General features: G+C 33.1%; 1 protein-coding gene across 1 annotated transcript in view; it reads left to right on the top strand.

The window, feature by feature from the left end:
- The first annotated feature begins 5466 nt into the window (after positions 1-5466).
- The window catches only part of LOC142334617 (uncharacterized), an 82517-nt gene continuing 65228 nt past the window's right edge, over positions 5467-22755 (top strand). Inside the window, exon 1 of the mRNA XM_075382797.1 lies at positions 5467-7645. Coding sequence (XP_075238912.1) covers positions 7566-7645 — 80 coding nt within the window. The 5' untranslated portion in view covers positions 5467-7565. The remainder of the gene's footprint in view (positions 7646-22755) is intronic.

Below are 22755 nucleotides of genomic sequence, written 5' to 3'. Positions count from 1 at the left end.
CACTTTTTTCAGCTATCAAAAACTTTTTAAGATTCTTAAAAAAATTTTGAATATACAAGGAGCTCGGTAATGTGCAATTGCACATAAGGTTCCGACCCTGCTCATCCACAACTTTGGCATATTTATCTACCAAATGAGGAACAGATATAGAAACACAAAAAAGTATTTTTTCAAAGAAATGGTGTATGAACAAAAAAATAGCCTCTAAATCAAGTAGTTCTGTGGAGTAAAAATTGATGCATTAGATTGATGAGATATGCTCATATCAACAAAGCGAGTCAAGAAGAACAGCAAAATCAAACAACAACAACAACAAACATTAATTACATGGAAAACATTGTCCGTTTTAAAAATTTAAAAAAATGACAAAGTCAAACTATTGTCAAAATACTTCATTAAGCAAAATACTTCAACAGAAATGATATGTGATCAGTCCATAATAAGGCTTGGTAACCATTAGTCGAAAAAGAACGAAACAGTAAAGTTGAAAAACTCGCAAATTTAAATAAAAACAAGTAATTTCAAATTAATGAAAACCATTAGAAATCAACTTAAATAACCCATGAGTTTACGATTACCATTGCTTCTATTAAGGGGAATTAAGAACTGTTGGTTTTCGATTTTTTTATGTGTTTACAAAAAAAATAACATGGACAACAAAAAAAACAACTAAAACTTGCCAGAAAGCGCTTTTGAAGCCGTAAAGCCTTACTTTGGCCCTCAAAATATGTTCGATTGCACCTGTGACCTCTCGTTAATGAAACTAGGAAACAAGTAGACAAAAAAATGCAAAATTAATTAAAAACTGGTTTTGTTTCGAAAAAAAAATTTTCCATGTCATGAAAGCCGTTTATTACAAAAGGAAAAAATTAAATAGGCTCGTTTATTCCTCGCAGGAAGCCCTTGAGACCTGCAATTATCCAGAATGTGTCTTGCGTCTACAAAAACAACGTCCAATATGAAAAAAATCAAAAATTAATTTGACTTCTTAACTTGACACCAATATTGTCTTATTTGGACTGTAATTAACGAGACTCGGTAACGAGCAGACAATAAAAGAGACAGCAATGCAAATTTTAAAAAGTTTTTTTTTTAATTCTGGAAAACAATTGTTTTCAAAATCAGGAAGGCCATCAGTTATCTACTAATATCAGAATATTGGCTCATTTCTTCCCTGAAAAGCCAATGAAAATGGATGATTCTACAAGAAATTCTATACGACTAAAAGTATAAATTAAAAACGGCAGTTAGAGACAAAAATTTAAAAAATCTTTTAAAATCTTCCAGTGTCGAAAGTAGTGGCGAAGCCGTTAAAACCATAATCTATATCTTTAAGGATACTATTAATATCAATTGTGCCTGATTTTAGCTAGCTCAAAACCAGAGCTGCTAATGCTGTTCGTCGATTGGGAATACTTATTTTTTCGATTGTTATAGTTATAGAAAAATTATTAGATTAAAAATCAAACATAAATGCTGAGTTTTTGATAATCAACGAGTAAAAATAGCAAAAAACGGCAAAGTTTTTGTTACAAAGCACTCTCAACGCAAATTGAAGTAGCAATAGACTCCTTTGAGTCTACAAAGATTGTGTTAGTGGTGTTTGGGTGTGTACTTCCTGCAAATTTAATCAGAGTGGACCAAGGAAACTTATAAATTAAATCAAAATACTGGACAGTGTTTTTTAAAAGTCACTTTTTTTGGACAGTCTTTAAAAATAAAATCAAGGACACAAAATTCCGGAAAATGTGAATAAAATCAACGGAATTCGTATGTTTTCTCGAAGGTTTAAACCTCGATAACTCCCTGTAAAAAACAAAAAAAAACAGAAAATTCTTTTTAAATTCATATTCTACGCTGGATGAGCTTTCTTATGATACCAGTCTCAACTCTTTACAATGAATATGTCAATCGGCTAAAATTGTCTGAACAAAAAAAACCCATTTGAGTATATAGTTCCTCCCCCCCCCCCCCTCAAGAGGGGTCGGAACAAATATTCAGAACAGTAAAATTATTTTCTACAGAAGTAAAATTTGCGCAGCAAACCGCATTACAAAAGACAAAATTCTATTCGGTCGATACGCTTTTGTATGAAAACGTTTCCTCAAATACAGAGAGCATTTTAAGGTTCTATTGCAACCATTTTGGATGCGAATCATTTTTTAAAGTGTTACACTTTCGTATCCAGGCGTTACCATCTTGAAGATCAGATCTCAAAAAAGTCGAGCTCTGATGCGAAGAGATTTTTTTAGCCAGGCTAATACAAATTCTGAAATCTTTGCTGTGAATGACACTGAATATTTTTTTTGTTTCAAGTGTTATGAGATAAATATGGTCAAGAAGTTGTTTACTCCTACTATATAAATTGCTAGATTGAATCAAAGTTTCTTAAAACAAAATCATAAACGTCAAAATAGCTAAAGTTTTGCAAACAATTGGAGTTTCAATTGGCATAAAGTCTTTATACCTGGTAATTATCTAAAAACTGATTCAGAAATCAAATTTGCCTTCTTAATTCGCAAATATTGTAAGCCGGCAAAACTCTTCTGGCCGAAAAACTGAAACTTGCTTAATTTTAGCCAAGATTTATTTGTAAAGTTGATAAATTCCCTTTTAAAAGGAATATTATCCGAACACTTTGCAAATATTGTCTGTCACTCTTAATAGCATCACTATTCGAAAAATATCGTTTCTTAAAACCTAAATCACTTTTCAAAAAATTCAAGACTGAAAAACTATCAATCTAAGTTATTCTACGCCCTATGCAACTTTTTTAAAAAAAATTCGGTCTTTAATTTTTTCCTTCATAATCAAATTGATTGGATTGAATATATCAATCAAGGTTGGATGAATTGAAATAACAGATTAGCATATAGTAATAGGGTCGCAACGAAAATTGATGAAGAATAGTTGTCTTCGTCAAATGATTCGCGTATATTTTTTTCTCTGATTTTTCAGTTTGTTGTCAACAATACCACGCCTTAACTTATTGTAGGTGTTTTTTATCAGAAAAACTGCTTTAGCTGTAAATATCTCTAAAAAAGTTGTAAATTTCACATGCTAGTTTTAAAACTCAAAACTTATGCTGCATCGAATTCTAAAAATTTGCTTCATAATACAAGGAGGCTCGGTAAACCACGTTTGCACATAAATTTCCGACCACGCTCATCCGCATGAGAAAAGATGGAAAACCCCAAAAATTCAAGTACTTTTCAAAAAATTTGTGTATAAAAAAAAATCTCCTCCAACGCAAATATTTCATTGGAGTAGAAAATGCTACATTAGATTGATGAGATCGGCCAGTACTAAGAAAGCGAGACAAGACCAACAGCAAAATCAAACAACAACAAACATTAATTTTCCTCCAAAATTTACGTCCAATTTTTTTTAAAAAAAACTTGTTAGCAAAGTCAAGATAGCGCCAGATGAAAATGAAACTGGGTAAAAAATGTTGTACTTTAATAGAAAAGATATGGGACCAGTCCATGAAGAAACCCGGTTACAATTAGACAAAAAAGAAAAAAAGTTATAAAATTCGCTTGTATTTTTAAAAGCAATCAATTTCAAAGTAATGAAAACCATTAGATATTAACTTAAAGTTTTATAATCACCGATGCCTATTTAGGAGGGTATTAGGACCTGTCTTTATTCAGACAGTTGTTTAAAGTACAATTCTTTAAACAACTTTAGATTTTGTACACTTGCGTTTTTTCTCGACGCCAATATTGTCATGTGATCTTTAATTAAACAGACTAGGTAACAAGAACACAAAAAAAGAGAAATAAAGAGCGAAGTTAGAAAGTGTTTTTTTTCAACAATTTTTTTCAAACCCAAGAAAGCCATCAGCTATCTACTCAAATTAGAATATAGGCTTATCTAGTCCTCCATAATAAGCCAGTGAGACCTTTCATTCACCAGGATTTTTCATACGACTAAAAGACAAAGTGAAACGACAGTTAAAGATAAAAGAAAGAAAACTCAGTTAAATTCTTCGAGAAAGTTGTGTCGAAGCAGTTAAAACTATAATCTGTACCTTTCTGAATTTTGATCTGTTCAATTGTGCTGTTCAAAAGATACCACTTACAACTCTCTACGATGAATATATCGATCGGTCAAAATTGTCTGAACAAAAAAACCCAGTTGAGTATATAGTTCCTCCCCCCACTCAAGAGGGGTCGGAACAAAAAGCCAAAAATTAGAAACCTGTAAAGTGTTTTCAATGCAAATTTGTGTAAATCTGTAAAGTTACATCAAACTTTTGACTTATATCTGGAACCACTAAAAGTTTCTCAACAAATCTCTGATTTGCTAATGATTTAAGCAACCTTTTCATCATTGAATTTTGAAATTGAGTATTTTGAGTCAAGCAAAAGTCGAGTATGGTCATTCGGCAAGAAAAGTTTGAGTATGACGTTTCGGGCTGAGAAAAATAATTTGAGTCGATCAGTTCAGGTTCATCTGGTCGCTAAAGTCAGGGCCGAAATCATTCCATAGGTTGATCATGATCTTTTCATAAGTTGACGCGTTAACCTAGGTTGGATTATAAAGAGATGCGTCCAGACTTTTAAAGAAGCTTATAAAATCTCAGGGTTTATAATATCCGTACTGTTTAACAAATGGATAAGCTTCACAACATGCAAATTTCTGGTCTTTATCATTTTTTGAGCTATTGATTAGAGAAATATTATATTTTGGGAGGGAAGAAGACCATGCATAAATTTACTTCAATTTGCGCCTCTAATCCAAGTTTTATTTAGCCTAATTTCTGACAGCACTCTTTTCTTTGACGTGTTGTCGCCGCTTATATTATCGGAGGAAAAAACGTAAGAGTTGTGTGCAATCAAGTTCTTACTTCGCCAATATTGCAAAATTAAATGTCTTATTGAAATAAATTGAAGAGCTCTTTGCAGTTGCACCGCGTGCCTCTATACCGTAGCTACTCAACATTTTTCTCCAACTTGCCATTGTTTAGGCGGCCCCAGTCTTGAATTTATTTTTGCGGAATTCAATTTGTGAGTTTGTTTGTCTCTTCGCAATTCACAAGCGAGCAATGGTGTTGGTGGCTTGCCTCAATTTTCATGACTGGCCGTTAGCCTGATTTATATATGCTTAGATGGTAGCTAGATTTATATATGCTCTGTGTATACAAATAGTTGGAAGCTAATTCTAACACTATATATGCGCAGGTATAGAACAACAGAGGCTGTATAGCTTGCGTGTGTACGTGCGACGGTGTTTGTATTTAGCAAAATGTAGTTTTAAAATTAAGTGTGCGTTCGCTTATGAAGGAAAGAAGCCATTCCTTTGAATCGAGAGGGAAGGGGAGAAAGAGAGGGGAAAAGAGAGAAAGCGTTTAGATCCTCATTTTGGCGTACCTGGTCATAGTAAAACAATTTTCTCATTGGTCTATTTCGTTTCACTTTCTCTCTAACTTTTCCACCGTTTCTCTATCTTCATTTATCGTGCCTGTTGTTATTATTATACACACCACCTTTCTCAAATATTCCCTTCTATCTCTCTCCCTCTCGCTTTTTATGTTTGTGTCTTTTTCCTTCTTTTCTCCTTCTCTCTCTTCTCTTTTCCCTTTCGCTCCATTCTGTCTCTGTTCCGTGGATATTAAAGCAGCACTCTCTCCTTTTCCCACTCAACCAAGGCGCAATAATCTTGCCTTGCATCAAACATTCCCACACATACATTTACTACAACACTCTTCCACACACGCATACACACACACACGCGCACACACACATTAACACAGACCATCATTTAAGCAGATTTTCAAAAGTAGGCTAACAACACCCAATTCGATTTTTCATTTCACAGGGGGCCTTTCGCTCTTCTACCCTTTATGTCTCTACCCTATTTAGTTGATGTCTGTGCAAATATTTCCACCCCAAAACCCACCCCTCCTCCCACGGTGGTAATCACGCCGTTATCCGCATACAAACACGCCACTCAATAGACGACGATTGATAGCTCACACATTTACCCTCTCTACCCTTACCCCTTTCCCTCTTACTTACCCGTACCACACCACTACTCAAACCCCATTTTCCCTACATGCCTACAGCTTGCTAGATTGGTATGACCCCCACCCCTGAACAATAACGCCCACGCCTCCCCTCATAGCAATAGTTAGTGAGTTAGTGATGGTGATGATAAATAAAAGTAGTGTTAGTAATATCCCGCAGTAGTACTGCATTAGCGGGTTGAGCGCATAGAGGTTGGCTATCTACTGGTATTGAGGTATAGCTATATTGTTCAAATTTGACGAAATCAAGCAGAGATTCCAAATTATCGCCTCAGCCATAGCGGTGCAAGTCTATTCCGTAGAAAGATAGAAAGAGAAAGAAAGAAAATAGGAATCTGTTATTGTTTAAATTCCTCTTTTTTTCTCACCGTACCATTATATTTATCAACCTCACGCGTACCAGCTAAAATTCACACACACACACACACACACTCGCGTATATACACACAAAGACACTATCTTAATACTATAGTGTAGCACGCATACCTTTACCCTATTGTGCGCGTGTGCACCTATGGATTTGATAAATTACCCTCCCAGCCTATACAAACCACTCTGCTCCAAATATTCTTTGAGATAATCCCGCGTTTCAACTAATAAACTAATGGAATGCGGGTATACATATTTAGGTAAATAATACTTTAATCACCCTTATTTGAAACAAACCTTTATTAAATTCTCCATTACCATTGGCGAACGCTTCCTATACCAAACGTATTCGGTTAAACTTTTTTAAAAAAAACTTCCGAAACCTTAATTTAGCTCTCACAAATGCCGTATTAAAAGGGCCTTTGTTATTTTCAGCTGTTTTTCGCACTACAGTTTGTTCAGCTGATTTGGTTTATTGAACTTCAGTTTTATTTCGATTGCCACAAATTACCAAAAAACTTTCGTCCAATTGGCGTACGAGAGACATGAGACTTCAGGAGAACAGAAAACAAATATTTTATTTATCCTTTGTTATTCCTTGTACGTATTTCATTCGTTGTTTTCGTTATTTTGAGTCCTTTTAAAATTTCGATCTATGCTTTTTTCCTTTTCCTCTTTTCCTCTTTTTAAAATTGCTTCTGGCTATTTGACTTTACTTTGACATGCTATATATGGACAAGAAGTGTTGAAATTTGTTACGGGCAGCACAAGTTGAAAAAGCGGTCTAAAAACAGACCGAAGGAAATGGCAATTGAGTGCATGTTTGAAAAAATAAACAAAATAATCAATCACTGTGTAAACGAATGCAAAGAGTCCAGCATATTTACTTTGCTGCACTTTGAAATGGCAGAAAGTTCAACTACTAGTAAAAATTACGCTAAAAAGAACAAAGTGCTATACAATGTTGTAAACTTACTTTCTACCGAAACATCCTCAAAAAAGTAACCAAATTATTTCTTTACAATTTTCTGTATTGGCTTTACTTCACAGCCGACATCTAAAAGCTTTAATTTGCCTTTGTTCTAGTCTCGTTTCTCTGATTTTGAAAACTTCTGGAAAGTTGATGACCGATTTGTTTGTATTTTGGACTGTTAAATAATTAAACATGTTACTTCGATTCCAAACATTTACCAGGCAGTTAATACTTTTACTCTTTATTATTGGAGTATCCCTCATTTGGTCAAGGTGATAACAAAATTTCGATACTAATATTCTAACTGATAGATTTGTGTAATTACAGTGGCTTAAAATGTAATTTCTGGTTATTTTGTTCAAATTTTCATTCCCATACACTCGCTCGAGAAGACATTAAAAAACGTTCCAGTACGAGATGACAAAATATCAAATATCTATACGTGATTTTTCGGCAAAAACGTGGGACGCTATAATCCTTCAATATACGTGCTTTTTTAAATGCAAAATTGCATGTTAAATACAATAATTTTTGTGTAATTTTTCACGTAAAATTAGATGATTTTTGTCCAAAAAAATTATCGATGGCCATTTTTTTCAGTTTTATCCTAATTGTAGGCACTGAAAATGCCTGATCTGAAAGTGCTGATGAAGCAAGCCATTTTGGAAACATTTAATGCAATTATAGCTTGGATTTCTGCTTTAAAAAACTCAGACAAGCGTTCATGCGGGTCTGTCACCAAGAGTTGGAGTGAGCTACCACTGTCCTTGAAAATGTATAAAAACACGATCTCTTTCAAATTCTCTTTCAATTTCTTCTCGCAAAATAATCAATCGGTTCCTGATTTTCATTAATTCAGGAGAAATCTTTCATGGATGGATTTTAAGTTTAAAAGTGTTTAAATTGCTGGGTATTTACATAATCAAAATGAAATCGACGTGTCTGCTGCTTGCAAGAAATCATCTGTTTTTTGTTAAATTGATTGAAGTGATATTACAATTAAATAACTACTATAAGCTTCTCATTTGTACGTGATTGTAAATGTAGATGTAGATGAATTCAGAATGCAGCTGTTTTTGGACATTTATTTTTATTTTTTTTCTCCTTATAGACATTTTCATTCATTTATTTTTCTTGACACGTGATTGTACTGCAGGAGCATTTAGTAATATTGCACGGCATCATTATTATGAATTATTATACTGCAACATCAACAAGACTTTTTTAGCCGAATTAAATTTCTGAATTTTCTTCAATTTGTTAACATGAAATTTTGGGTGCAAATTGGTCATTTTTTCCGATAGTTTTTCTATCAAATCAAATGGTTTTTTGTAATCCAAAAAATAATTGGGAAAGCACAGAATTTTCTCTTTTTATAGAAACAGTTGACTACACAATCAAAGGAAATTGGCGATGCTACAATTTAATTTGTTGAGTGGATTTTACTGCGATTTTCTAAAATTTCTAAAATTTTTCTGAAGTTCTTAGAGTTTTTCTGCTGTTGATGTGAACCGGATAACAATAATTGGTTCAGGTGAGTAGACCTCAGAAAATAAGTAGGTAAATTTATCTTTTACGGACTTTGTCTAAAATTGAAAAATATGATAGATGTGGATATTAGACAGAAATGATAGACGCTTGATGAAAGATCAGGACTTTACTCATGTTATATAATATTGTATATATAGTATAATATTGTTCTTTGCTCAGTGTTATGTTTTCTTGGTATTAAGTTGATAAAAGAACAAATAGATTGAATTTTACGCAAATGATCGCTGTAACAATTGCCCCAAAAAGGCACTTTGGTTTTATTCTATAATCCATTAAAATTTTTTTGATAATATTTGTTGTTTCAGATGGGAGACGTATTTTAAACAAAAATTCTAAAAGCCTAGAAGACAAGAAAAGAAAAAGAAATTGGAATGACGGTCTCTGAAATTCATCCGAATGGAAAACCTGAAGAAAATTTTAAAAAAATTGGGAAAAGCATTTTTTGGATAACAGAAGAATAATTTCCTGGGTGAGATACCACCCGAAGTTTTAATTTGTGATTGAGTAAACAAAGTTTATTTTAAAGTGGTGTTTATTATTTTTTTGAAACTTACAATTCCGTGTCAAAAATTGTGAAGACTAGTTTTATGATTGTAATACGAAAGTTTTTGTCTTTTATTATAGCACACTAGTGATATTGATTAACCATATACTTTATTTTCAATATTTTCGCAAAAAGTTCTGACAGGTTGATCTTTGCATTACTTGTGCTAGACTTGGACTGAAGATTTGCCAGTTTTTATTTACACCTTGTAACATGTTTACATTTAATTCAGACTAGTTCCTGTACGGCTTTTCTTAAACCAAATTTTCAAGATTGGTATTTCTATGTTAAAATTTAGAAGCACTTTCGGAGGTGACGAATTTTTTTTTGAAAATTATAAAACAACCAGGCCGTCTCGTTCAAAATTCTTCGAAGCTCCGCGTCTTTGAGCATTGGTCCTTTTTGGTGTACCGATCTTCAATTAACACGGCAACTTTTGACACCGTAACTTTATAACCAACCCTGAATCTACAGCCGCACCGCAACACTGTTTTTTGTTTCACTATAGTTTGTTGGGCTAAAAATTGTAGCCCACTAAGCTGACGGATTCACAATAGAGATGCACAAGTTGCATAGCAACAACTGCACGATCTTCTAAAGGACTTAAATTTAATCTTTAAGCCCAGAGATTCATAACATTAAGGTTAGCTTAGTACGAATTTGCGAATTCTCAGAATCTCAAACATTGCCGAATATCAGGCGACGAAGCGCTATTTTTTCGATTTGCTTTTCAATCTTTTAAAATATATTTTCAAAATCCTTTTTTTTAAGTATTGCTATTTGATTTAAAGAATTGATTTCTGTTAATTGCAGTTGCGTGACGTGGGTAATTTTTTTTTGACTGAGTGTCATTCGGCTTCATCTTTTAAAGCGAAACTTCAAAATCATGCCGTACCGATACATTAATTCTACAACATAACAAGGCGGCTTGTTAATGTGCGTTCGCACATGATGTTCCGACCCGAGATCATCTACATTTTTGACTTAATTGTCATTCAAAAGAAGAAATAACGAAAATAGATGTTTGAGTTTAAAACAATCGTTACACAACCTATCTACTAATTGAATTACATAATGCCATGCCTTATTACAGCGCCAAATAGATCTGACATTAAAGAGACTACACGACAAAAAAAACAACCAAATAAATTAGCGAAAACAAAAATTTCACGGCGAAAACTGAATATCTAAATTTAAAAGCACATAGAGTAACAACGTCAAAATGCGGTCAGATAACCCCTTAACTACTCAAATTTATTTTCTCCCAACCATACAGTGGATGGAAAGTTTTCTTAATGAGAGTATGTTATAAGTCAATAAAGAGAACGATCAATAAAGCGAAATTCAAAAATTAGTCAGCATTTTTTAAACCAAGAAATTTTAAAAGTCTTAAAAATCTTTAGCTCTTAATTAAATAATCCTTGGTAAATTACTAAAAAGTTCTTTCAAAACCAAAAGGCTTTATCTTTGGGTAGTCTAATCCGTAGAAACGAACTAAAGAAAAACTTCAAAAATTACAAACGGTTTGCGAAAACGCAAACGATTGCTACCATTAAAATCATTAGCTATTATCTGAATATTATGTATTTTTAATTCAACTATTATTTTGTACTAATTCAGCTGCAGGAAACATACTGAGAGATTAAATAAGTTTATTTGGACCACATTTGTAAACAACTGGGATCTGTTACTACGCGATTTTTCTAAAAGAAGAGAAAAAGAAACGCAAAAAATGACCGCTCAAAAAACGTTTATAAATACGCATATTATCCTACAAACAAAGCATCGGTGACAAATATTATCAGTAGATATGTTGTCTTTTAAATATAAGAAATTGGATGTGACCTCTCATTGATGAAAATAAGTTACAATTTGACGAAAAGAACAACAAAAATTGAAAAGTTTGAAAAAAATTTGAAAATGTATATCATGAACTTTAAGACTGAATGCTATAAGCTGACTAACTGATTCGGGTAACATCCTTAACTCAATCCTCAATTACAAGATTAAGAGATTTGTCAGCAATTTTTGGCTACCTAAAGAACAAAAACAGGCAAAAACAGCAATTTCAAGAAAAAAATTGAGCGAGAAAAGTGTCGAAAGCATTAAAAAATAAACTTTTCACAAAAAACTTTTATTTCTTTAATTAATTTTTTAACAGCAATCGGATTCTTTTTTTATCAATATAATTTCAAAAAATCAAATATGAACAAATAATTAAGAACCAAGAAATTTTTGAGAAAACTCGTAGTATCAACGCCAATAATTTCATTAGCTTTCAACGGAATCCACTAAATACGCTAAATTATGCCTCCATGGGACAACAAGATTGTTTGCCGTTCATATTTTGTCAAAAAAACCAAAAATTCAGTAGAAAAGTGCAAGAAGACAATGTCGAAGCCATTTGAAACCATAAGCTTTTCTCTGAAAAATTTATCTGTGCTCCACTGAACGTCTTCTATTAAGCCAAAAGAAGCTGTCAATTTTAGGATAATGTGAGAAGATTTCAAAAGTAAGCAATAATACGTAATTATCCAAAAAAATTTTTAAAACTTTTGAAATCTTGTGTCATTGAAGTCATATTACTAAAAACTAGAAGACAAAACCCCCAGCTATATCAGATTTGGTTACCGTAGGACTGAAGAGGGTGCTGTCATTACAGAGACTGCCATACAGCTCACGATAATGTTTTTATGATTGGTTAATGTTCAAAAAAAATTTCGAAAAATTATCTTTAAAGTCTTAACAGCCATTAGCTGTCCACTCAAAGCACTAGATATTTTCACCTAAATCTCTTTACAGATCATATAGCACAGTTATTCAATGATTCCATGCCATGAGACTCCAAAAATTAGTAAAACCTCAAAAAGAAATTCAAAATTTCTTTTAAAATCACGAAAACTCAGAGTCGAAGCAAAAAAACATGAGCATTTCCTTGAAAACGTTTTTATGGGCTTCATTTGACTGTAAAAGAGGTTTGTCATTAACGGAATCTCAATATGAAAAGTGACTTGTCTCTAGGTGACTTAAAAAACAAAAAAGTAGAAAAATTTTATAGAAAAAGAGCTCTCAAAAAGATTTCGATTTTTTTTGATATTGAAGATCCCTATGAGACCAGAACTAGTCGTTTTTATCGCCTTTAGTCTATCAGGAACACAAAATTGGTTCATTTTTTGGCAAGAATTTTAAGTTTGACATACTATTTTTATAGAAAATATCTTAATTTGAAGAAAAATCACACTAAAAGTGAACAAATATCCCGTGTTCACACAAAACTTCTATCCTCGATAACTCCTCGGAAAAAACAAAAACCAAAAAATTCTTTTTAGTTTTGAATTCTACGCTGGACCAGCTTTTTAATGATACCACTCACATTTCTCTGCGATGAATATATCGATCAGGCAAAATTGACTGAACAAAAAAAACCCATTTGAGTATATAGTTCCTCCCCCCACAAGTGGGATCGGAACGAAAAATTGCTGGAGAATGTACTATGTGTGCGCTCAAAAGATCATTTTCAATATGAATGTTTTTGACAAGAAGAAAGTTTTCTTCGGAGAAAAAAGAATATCTTCTGAAAAAAAAACGAGACGTTATTGGCGTTGAAATAATTTGCTTCGTGCTTGTCATCTCATTTATTGGCAATGCACTGATGATATCATTTGATCATGTGCCAATAAATTGATAAAGATTTAATCTCTGCAGCCTTGTATGTCTTGCAAACTTATCTCTGCAGCCTGGAACAATGCAAACTAGACAATGGATGAATAAAAATTATAACGAGTTTTGTAGTTTTTCAGAAAAATCATTTTATAGCCCTTTTAAAACATTTTTTGTTTCGTTAAACGCCATTATGAAAAAAAGATAAAAATTTTTAACATAAAACGATTATATAAATTTACATTACATTAATTATGTTAATTAGAATCTATTTCTCAGATTTCAAAAAAACTGTTTTTGGCAGCAAAATTTTGAAGCTTTACTGCAAAAGTAAAAAAAAATAAAGATCAGAAAATTTTTCTTGATTTGTTGATATGGAATTCGTTACAATGAATGTTAAATTTTTAATAATTAAGAATGTTAATTGAATGATTTTTTAATATTTTTTAATATTAAAGATGTCACGCCCCTCGCTGAAAAAAATTTAAGGAAATTAATTCTGTTGGGTGATTTCAGCTTGTTTTCTTGTAAAGAAGGCAATGCGGAAACTGTTCAAAATATTAAATAAATTTCAAAAACAATTTTACGTCTACTTAAATTTTGAAGTTTTTTTTGTCAGAATCGATAGTTTTTATTACAAATTGGAAGCAATCGATTTATTTTTGCGCCTACGTTAAATTCTGTCTATTGTGTTTTTTGAGCTTCATCTGATTGGTTTAACATAAAATGCTGGAGCCACTTTTTTCCCCAGGACGGTAAAACTTTGAAACTGGACATATTTTTTCCTAACAAACTTCTGAAAATGTTAGAGTCTATTTTTTGAGTCTTTAGTGGAAACTTCGACAATCTTCAATCAAATGAAGTTGGAGAGTAGAGTAGTGTTTTAAAAGAGTCTCCAGATTTTTGGTGATAAGGGGTTGATTTGTTCAAAAAACAAATAAACCTTTTAAAACACTCTCAAGAGATAAGTATAAACTTACTAACTACATAGCAATCTGAAATACTTTTTCTCAAGAACATACAATGAAACTGAAATATTCAATATTTAATCCGTTCTTCCTATATGGTCCGCTTGACAAAAATTTGAGAAAATGTTGACGAGCTGAGTTTACCTCGAGTAACTATAAATCTGTAAAAAAATTTTTAATTGAATGAAAAATCTTCAAAGTTTTTCAAAAGCAGGCGAAGAATCTTTCCATTCACGATAAAGTTATTCCTTGATGTTTTATATCATAAGACGTCCGATTCCAAATTTCAATCAATTCAATAGCAAATGAGTTTTTTATTGATTCATTTAGAAACACTAAAACTTTTTTCAGTTCCGTAATGTTATCATGTGTAATAGAAGAACTAGCTTGTTTGTATGACCAAAGGTTAAATATGGACCCATTTTGATATCATACTTTTCCAAAAAACACGTTTTGTACTTGGAAAACTTAGTTGCGAGTGACAGATAAATTACTAAGCGCATTTACTCACAATTGAAAAACAAAAAAGTTTTCGTCTCATTGCAAAAGTACCATTGATTGGACGTGTCATCCTTATCAGTTAAAAATTGATATAAGTACAATTTAAGGGTGACAAAAGGGTCTGAACAGCTATATATACAACTACATCTGGAATTTTTTGTGTGTTTTTGTTAAAAAAGTGTGAAACCGACGAGGTCAAGCGGTCGTATGCATCGCTAGGCCCCTTTAAGATCTAGGTTCCGTTCATCGGCTAAGAATATATTTATCATCAAAGCGTCTTAAAAGGCCCAGGAGAGTTCACCTAAGGTCTCGTAGCTGGGGGAAGTGTTCTATTGCATGATTTTTTTAAACTCTCGGGTTGACTGTTTACTTGTGTCCTCTACTTGCGCGGAAAATAAATAAGCGTCTCTTTTGAAACTTGCAAGTGAGTTTTAGCTAGGGAGAGGCATGATTTGCGCTGCATGTGAAAACTAGTTCAAATCAGCTGGCCTGGAATTGTTATTAAAAACAATAGATTTCATTGTAGACTGGGGAACAGCTGGCTATTGATAATAAATGTTCTCCAACGTTGCAGTCCCGGTTAAATTGTCTCCTGTTCCAGAACAAGATGCGTCAAGGTCCTCATATTGGCCAAGAATTTCATCGCAATTTGGACATCTTAATTTTGTCATGAAATGAAGTGATGCCTAGCCTGTATTCACGACTCGCAGTTACTTCCCTTGTCGCCATTTGCATGTTTACAATTAGAGAAGTGAAACACTTAGCGCCACTTCTAGTTCATTTTACAGTTGCCCGTCAAAAATTCCTTGAGTAGAACTGTGCTATGCTTGCGATTTGAGCATAGCTTTCAGCTATTTCAAAACTGTGCTATAATAATGCGCCCATTCTGATATATTTGCAGTCATGGAGGTTGTACTAGGAAATACAACAAAACTGAGAGGTTGGACAGGCCATTACGATTACCATTACGCGATGTACGGTGTAATGGTGTAGGCGCTTAAACTTAAGAGAGTATTTTATAGAGTTTACAAACAATTTTCTCAAATTGAGGATGGCTATCAGAAACATAGTATTAGCAAATCTTAAAAACATTTCTATTTTTTTTTCTGAGAATCATACAGTTGGTTCATTTGACACTTATTAATAATGGAATAAGTGGTAGGGCACATACTTCTTTGTGTATTCTGCGTCTGTGTTCTCCTTTCAATTAACGCCTGATGAGAAAAGAGAGAGAATCAATTTATAATGTGATGGCTAGACAATGCTCCATTTTCCACTTCCTAATTATTTCCTCATTGCACAGTCCGGCTGACAGTCCCTGGTCATAGAATATTGATGAGAAGTACTGTGCAACACTTCCACCAGTAGAACCTGCTGCCAGTATACGGACGGAATCTCTTCCCTCTCTCCTCCCCATTGCCCTTTATGACCCCAAACTGCAACCTAAAGTGACCCCATCCTAGTGTTCTATTCAATACAATAGTCAATTACGCATGCATGTATGTGTAAATGTAGTACGTGTGCGGTGCGCGGTCGGTGGGTGGGCGGGGGGGGGGGGTGTTCGAGGCTAATGAAACTATGCTGTCAATGTGCTGTGGGCTAGGAACTGGTTACATATTTGGAACAATGTCATCTCCTTTCAACAATAGAAAAATCGCTTTCGTTTTCCCATCTTCCAATTTTTGACAACTTTCTCAAAAGGTCTGATTTTTTGTTCCAGTATGTGTCCACGTAGTGTGATAGTTTTCCATTGAAAAATTTGCTTTGTAATTGTCAGTGTTTTTGTTTATTATTCACAGTTTGAGGGGCTCTTTTTTATTTCAGTAATTATGAGATTGTTTATCACAATTTTTGAATAACAATCGATTTCGTTGGAATTGACAATCTTTGATTGAGAATTCTGATAGCTCTCTTCTCAGGGCAATTTTCATTCCTGTGACAGTGAGAGTCATCAAGAATTCCCCGAGAAGAGGTTAAAATATTAATTACTCCAACTAAGTGCAAAGGAATGAATCTTCAGTGCATACGAAAATTGCTCGTCTTCCTTTTGTTAAAAAGAGTTTTAGTTTTGTTCTTAAAATATTCTATACCCAGGATTTTGAGAATGATGATTTTTGATTGATGTTCTAAGTTAGGCAATTAAAACAGCTAGCAGGCAGTTTATATGCCATATAGTTAACTGCCAGGTTGGTTAATACGAAAAAAAACTCATGAGCAACAAAGAACGTCAAACAAACGTTAAAGCGCAATGTCAGCCGCTGCTAATTTTGTGTTGAAATCTTTTAACAAAAACATTTTGATCTTCTTAAAAAAATTTTTCAAGTAGCCAGTGATGCGGCGTTAAATTTAGGAAAAATTTGACCACCAACTGATTATGCTCACTAATTGACTCTTGGTTAAGAAAAAATTTGTTCAAGTCCGTTGAATTTTTTATGTATCTGAAAAAAATCAAAAGTTATTGATTTAGTAGGAAATTACAAGAAATGGAAAAGTTTTGCAAATTTTTTTACTGCCATTTTGTTTCTATTCTACCAGGTTTTTGCATAAATAAATTTGTTGCTATCCTGGTTCCATGAGTCCTGTTTTTATAATTTTTTAATTTCAAAATTTTCTCCCAAAACAAAGATATCGAAAACAGGGCATCTCAAAGCTTTTAATTTTCTTATTTAGTACTGCTTAGGCCATGCTACAGAAATTTGTTGTTCTTAGATTAGAGAAAAAACAATGAAAAATAATCAAGACAATGGGAATGCAATGTAATTGTCGAAAAAGGGTTAAACAAACACATTGTTTTGCAGATTCAAAGAGAAAATTGATTACTTTAAGCATTTCAAGATCTCTTTTTTGCTTTATCCAACGTTCATCGCTTCTATCAACTTATAATTTGTAAAGTTTTATTGTACCTTGCGCTTATTGGGCGAAGGCTTATACTGCAGTCAAAAAAGTAACCGTTCTCATTGGCCAAAAACTCTCAAGAATATATCTTTCATCAGGCCTCTTCAGATTGAGCGCAGTTATAGATCTTGAGTGTAAAAAAATAAAAAGTGTAATAATAAAAAGTGTAAAAAGTGTAATTAAAAAGTGTAAAAAAATAAAAAGTGTAAAAGTAAAAAGTGTAATATGGAGTCAATTTATTTTTACTATTAAAAAGTTTAGTTTTTGAGTTTTAACGAACCGAATGTTTTTAATCGTTTCCATAGATTAAATTGGTTTCTATGTAATCCTTTTGGTATCATATGTCTATAGAGAAACCGATTTTAAAAGATTTTTCCTGATTTTCTCTTGATATCCTTTAAACTGTTTTTTCAACCAAAGATTTTGTAGGTTCTGGCAATTTCGAATTTTACGAAATATCCCAGCCTTCCATAATCACATGTCGTTACATTTCTGGTCGTGTTCACTTCCACTTAGAAAGCGCAAGTACGTAGCCCAGGCTTAGCCCCCAGACCAAAATCAGTTCTGATCAGTTTCATTTGAGGGCAACCTGTACATTATGTGCTCGAAATTACATGGTGTGGCAGGCTGAAGAAGTTGTTTGAGTCTGATGACAGGGGGACTCTAGCGCAGTGGAATCTAGCCAGAAACGGCTTCGAATGCAAGATGGTCTGGTCAGACCCATCTTCGAGCGCAATATAGTTTGATCAGAGGCTGATTAGAGCGCACTTGAGTCTGGTTAGAGGCGGATTCGAGCGCCATTGTGTATTCTCAGAGATGGATTCCAGAGCACTTGAGTCTGGTCAAAAACATTATCGAGAGCAGGGTAGTCTCATCAGAAGCTGATTTGAGAAGGAAAATCAGATAGAACTTATTTACTAACATCGTGGGTCAGAACAAAAACAATTGGAATCACAGCTTTGAATCACTGCAGTTATCATCTGGTCATATCTGTTTCGCCCAAATTGTTCATCGATGAATCCTTAGAAGAAAAAAACGGGCCATGAAAGACATTTTTGCGATTCAGAGAATAAGAATTGTAATGGGTCGATGTTTTTTGAGATATGTTCACACATTTTCATGATTTTTGAAGTCAAATTGAATTGTTGATTTTGGTCACACCGAAACAGGATGTAGAGAAAAAAACAAGCGGTTTTGTTGAGTGATTTCTTACTCTAATTTTAAAGTAGGTGGTAACGGTGTTTGAAAGAAAAACTTATATTTGTTTTTTTTTTCGCATATGGCAATTTGACTTTGGTTTTTACAGAGTTTTTTTATGATCTGATTTTTTTCCCAAAAAATATATGGTTAATTCTAGGTCTAGATTATTGTTTGGTCAATAAAAATTCTTTGAAATGTAGGCCAGGACTTGACATGCTATGTTTTTTTGGTCTGCATCTTATTGTGAGTGCAGACAATTTAGTGTGAACAGTTTATATTGGGAAATTCACTGCTTTGATATTGAATTTCAGGCAATTAATTTGTTCACAAATTAAGTAGTATTCTGTAAACATGACGTGTTGACTGGTCGTTGAGGTCTTAGCAAAATGAGATCCACTGGCATAGTTTTCCACCACCTAGTACATTTATTCGCGTAATTGATCCGACCCTTTTTATTGAGGGGAGGAACTTTATACTCAAATGTTTTTTTTGTTCATTAAATTCTGGCAGATCGATATAATCATCGTAGAGAGTTGTGAGTGGTATTATTAGAATGCCCGTCTAGCGTAGAATATAGAATTTAAAAGATTTTTCTGGCTTTTTGCAGGGAGTTATCGATGTTTGAAGTCTTGTGACTAGGACACAATATTTCGTTGTTTTCCTTCACACTTTACGTATTTTTGACCAAACTTTCGTCAATTTTGCTAAAATCTGTTAAAATTGTTAACGGTAGTGAAAATGATTCTATCCATAATAGTAGAGGAGGGTTGCTGAATTGTTCGATCCGAGTTGTTTTGGCTAAAATCTATGCAAAATTTCTCAAATTAAGACTGTTTGCGTTAAAAATGGGTCACAATATGCCCTTTTACACCAATTTAAAATAAAATGTGACGGAAGTAGACACCTTAAAACTGCAGTCACATTCCTCGTAAGCTCCAAAAGAGAGCTATTTGTACTCCCACTGGCTTTACGAGTCTTCTGGAATTATAATTGTTGCCAGTTTTTTGCAAATTTAATCTCGATAAATATACAAAATGCATTATTTTTTTTGATATACTAAAAAATTTTGTTCTAAAACTCGTCCATTTCAAAACTATTGAACAATTGTGTGTTTTGTAAACGCACAGCAATATCAAGGCTGATAATGATCCCTAGGTTAAAAAACTAGAGTTTGATGGGACGCTGCCTTATTTCAAAATGTTTCCGCGTTTATAGATTTTATGTAAATTACTGACAAGAATTTCAATTTGGGGCTCAACTATTGACAGATACTATCTACAAAAAATGAGACCCAACAAACCTATATAATGTTTTCAGAGTTAATCTCATGGTTCTTTGGCTCTGACCACTTGTTTTTGTAATGTTTTGCGGAATTCTTATGTTTTGCTTTTATTTGTAAATTTTGTATAGTCCAATGACTTAGTCTCCCCGATCAAAGATCCAAATGGCTTTTTATGAGGTATAGTGGTGCCTGGAAAAAGCTTTCAACTGTTATCAAATGTCTTTTACGGCTTTGAATAAATTTGTTTTGGCGTAGTGTCAGTGTAAACAGGCGCAACCCATTTCCTGTGATTTATACTACGGGCTTTCAGTTTTTTTTGGCATAATTGCACGTTTTTTAAGTTCATTTTATTTCTATGTCAAATTAGCCCATTAAGTATTGACAGGTACAATTGAAGGGAAGCAGATTTGGGAAAATTCACAAAAAGGCGTTTTTGATTATAATAATGGTTTTTGCTCAAAAGTTAATTCTTTTGTTCTGAGACACAGTTCTCTCGCAAAATTTATGATTTAGTGCTTTTTTGGATTTGTTTGTTTTTGTTTGTGTTGTTGTACGACATATTACTGTTAATGATAGATTTCAATTGCTCAACCTATATAAAATTTTCAGTTTACAGCAATTTGTTTTAATGATTTTCAAACTTAATCATAACAAATTTTTTTAGTCAACTGTCTTTTTTTGTTCATTTTTTTCTAACTATGTAACACAATCTCACTAATTAAAAGTCAAAATTACTTTTGTTGATCCAAAACTTACCTTCTCTCTTGGTTATATGTTTCGAAATATGGCTTCTATCTCTTAATTTTACGAAGATATTTCGAGAACTGTATACAGTTCAAATTTTGGGTTTCTTTTTGTTTACATGTTTACGTAGTCTTCTTATAAGGAAGACTCATTGATGTTCAGATGAGAAGCAGTAGATGATTGACAGCTCTTGCAAATAACATCTCATAAATATAGTGCCTTGAACATTGTGGTACCGTAAAACTGTGTGATGTTTTGGCTTCTGCCTTTATCTGTTGATGTTTTGTTGTCTCGTGACTTTTTGTCATTAAGACCGGGTGCAATGGGCTTCCTGAGGTGTTGCAACTCATTACAACCCATTTTATTGAAACATTATGTTGTTTATAACTTTTGAATTTTCTTGCTTTCACAAATATATATATTTTTTTAACTTCGCCAGTTTTTAAGTCGTTTCTCGCATAGTTGGGAAAAAGCAAAGCGTTAAAAAAATGCGTATCTGAATATGTTAACTGTTTGTCAATTTATCTTCATCTTTGGGCCGAGACATATTTTTTAGCCAAATTTAAAATTTAATGGATCTTTATTAGGTTTGTAATTCTTTTTGTTGTTTTACGACTTATTCCTTATGATGATAGGTCTCAATTGCTCGACGATAGGTCTTAGCGTATATAAAGAATTCTGAACCTATTTAAGGTTCAGTCTAGAGCTTTTTAAATGATTTCAATTATAATTTTGGAAATTTTTTTTTCAATTGTCCCTTTGTGCTCTCATTTCGGTCACTATGTAACTCAATCTTACTAATAAGAGAACTCAATTACTTTTCTCGATTCAAAAAATTCTTCTCTCTTCGTTATGTTTTGAACAATGGCCTTTAACTAATAATTAAAGAATTTGAGAATTCTAGAACTCTATTTTGTTAAATATTTGGAATTCTTTTTGTTGTCATTTCTGCGTAGTCTTTTTATAAGGAAGACCCGTTTATGTTCTTAACATCTGATTATTATAGTGCTTTGAACGGTTGGGTGTCGTATAATTGTTAGCGAAATTTTGGATTCAGCTTTTTTTGGTGTTATTTTGTGGTCGCGTGACTTATTTTCATAAAAAATTGTGGCGCAATGGGCTTCTTGAGGTGTTGCAACTTATTACATCTCATTTTGATAAAATTTGTGTCGTTTATAACTTCTGTTTTTGAAAAACCTATTTGTATTTTTGAGCTCCGCCGTTTAATGAATTAATTTTTGTTCATAGCTGGGAAAATGTACGGCATTGAAACGAGGCGTTTCTGAATATGTTAATTATTTTTGTTTAATAATTTACGCTTTCTGTCTGAGGCACAGTTTACTAGCAAAAGTTAGTGGATTTTTTATAGTACATTTGTCTTTAGTTTTGTTGTTGTCCGACATATTCATTATAATGATATGTCTCAATTTTTCCTCTGGACGTTTGTTGATTCAATCTTTACTTTTCTGTTGGCTATATGTTTTGACTGATGGCTTCGACCCTTTAATTGCGTACAAAGTCCAGATTTCTATTCAGTTGAGTTTTGGGGTTCTCTATCATTTCTGCGTAGTAATCTTCTGAGGAAGACGCATCGGAGTTTAGTTCTGAATCAAGTGCTGATTTACTGTTCTTGCAGATACCATTTTTTAATGACTGTGCCTTCAACGCTGTGTTGTCTTAAAGTTTTTTGTGAAATTTTGCCTGCTGCCTTTATTTCGGATTTTTTTGTAGTCTCGTGACTTAGTCTCAATAATAACTGGCCCAATTTGCTTCCTGAGGTTTTGCAATTGAATTCATCTTTATTTGTTGAAATTTTGTTATGACTTTTGAAAACATTTGTTTGCAAATACATGTTTGGATTTTTGAGCTTCGTTATTTTAACTTTTTCAGTTGATTTGTTGCTTAGTGTCTGTAAAGACAGGCCACAACCCGTTTCCACTGAGCTATAATTTTATTTTTATACCAGTCTTGATTTATTCATTTGCTTGTTGGCTTTGTTGCTACTGTTACTACGAAATTTCTTTCAAAAATATTTTA

The sequence above is a fragment of the Convolutriloba macropyga genome, chromosome 2 (genome assembly GCF_964194025.1).
Source record: "Convolutriloba macropyga chromosome 2, txConMacr16.3, whole genome shotgun sequence".
Taxonomy (NCBI): Eukaryota; Metazoa; Xenacoelomorpha; order Acoela; family Convolutidae; genus Convolutriloba; species Convolutriloba macropyga.
This window is presented reverse-complemented; position numbering and strand designations above follow the sequence as displayed.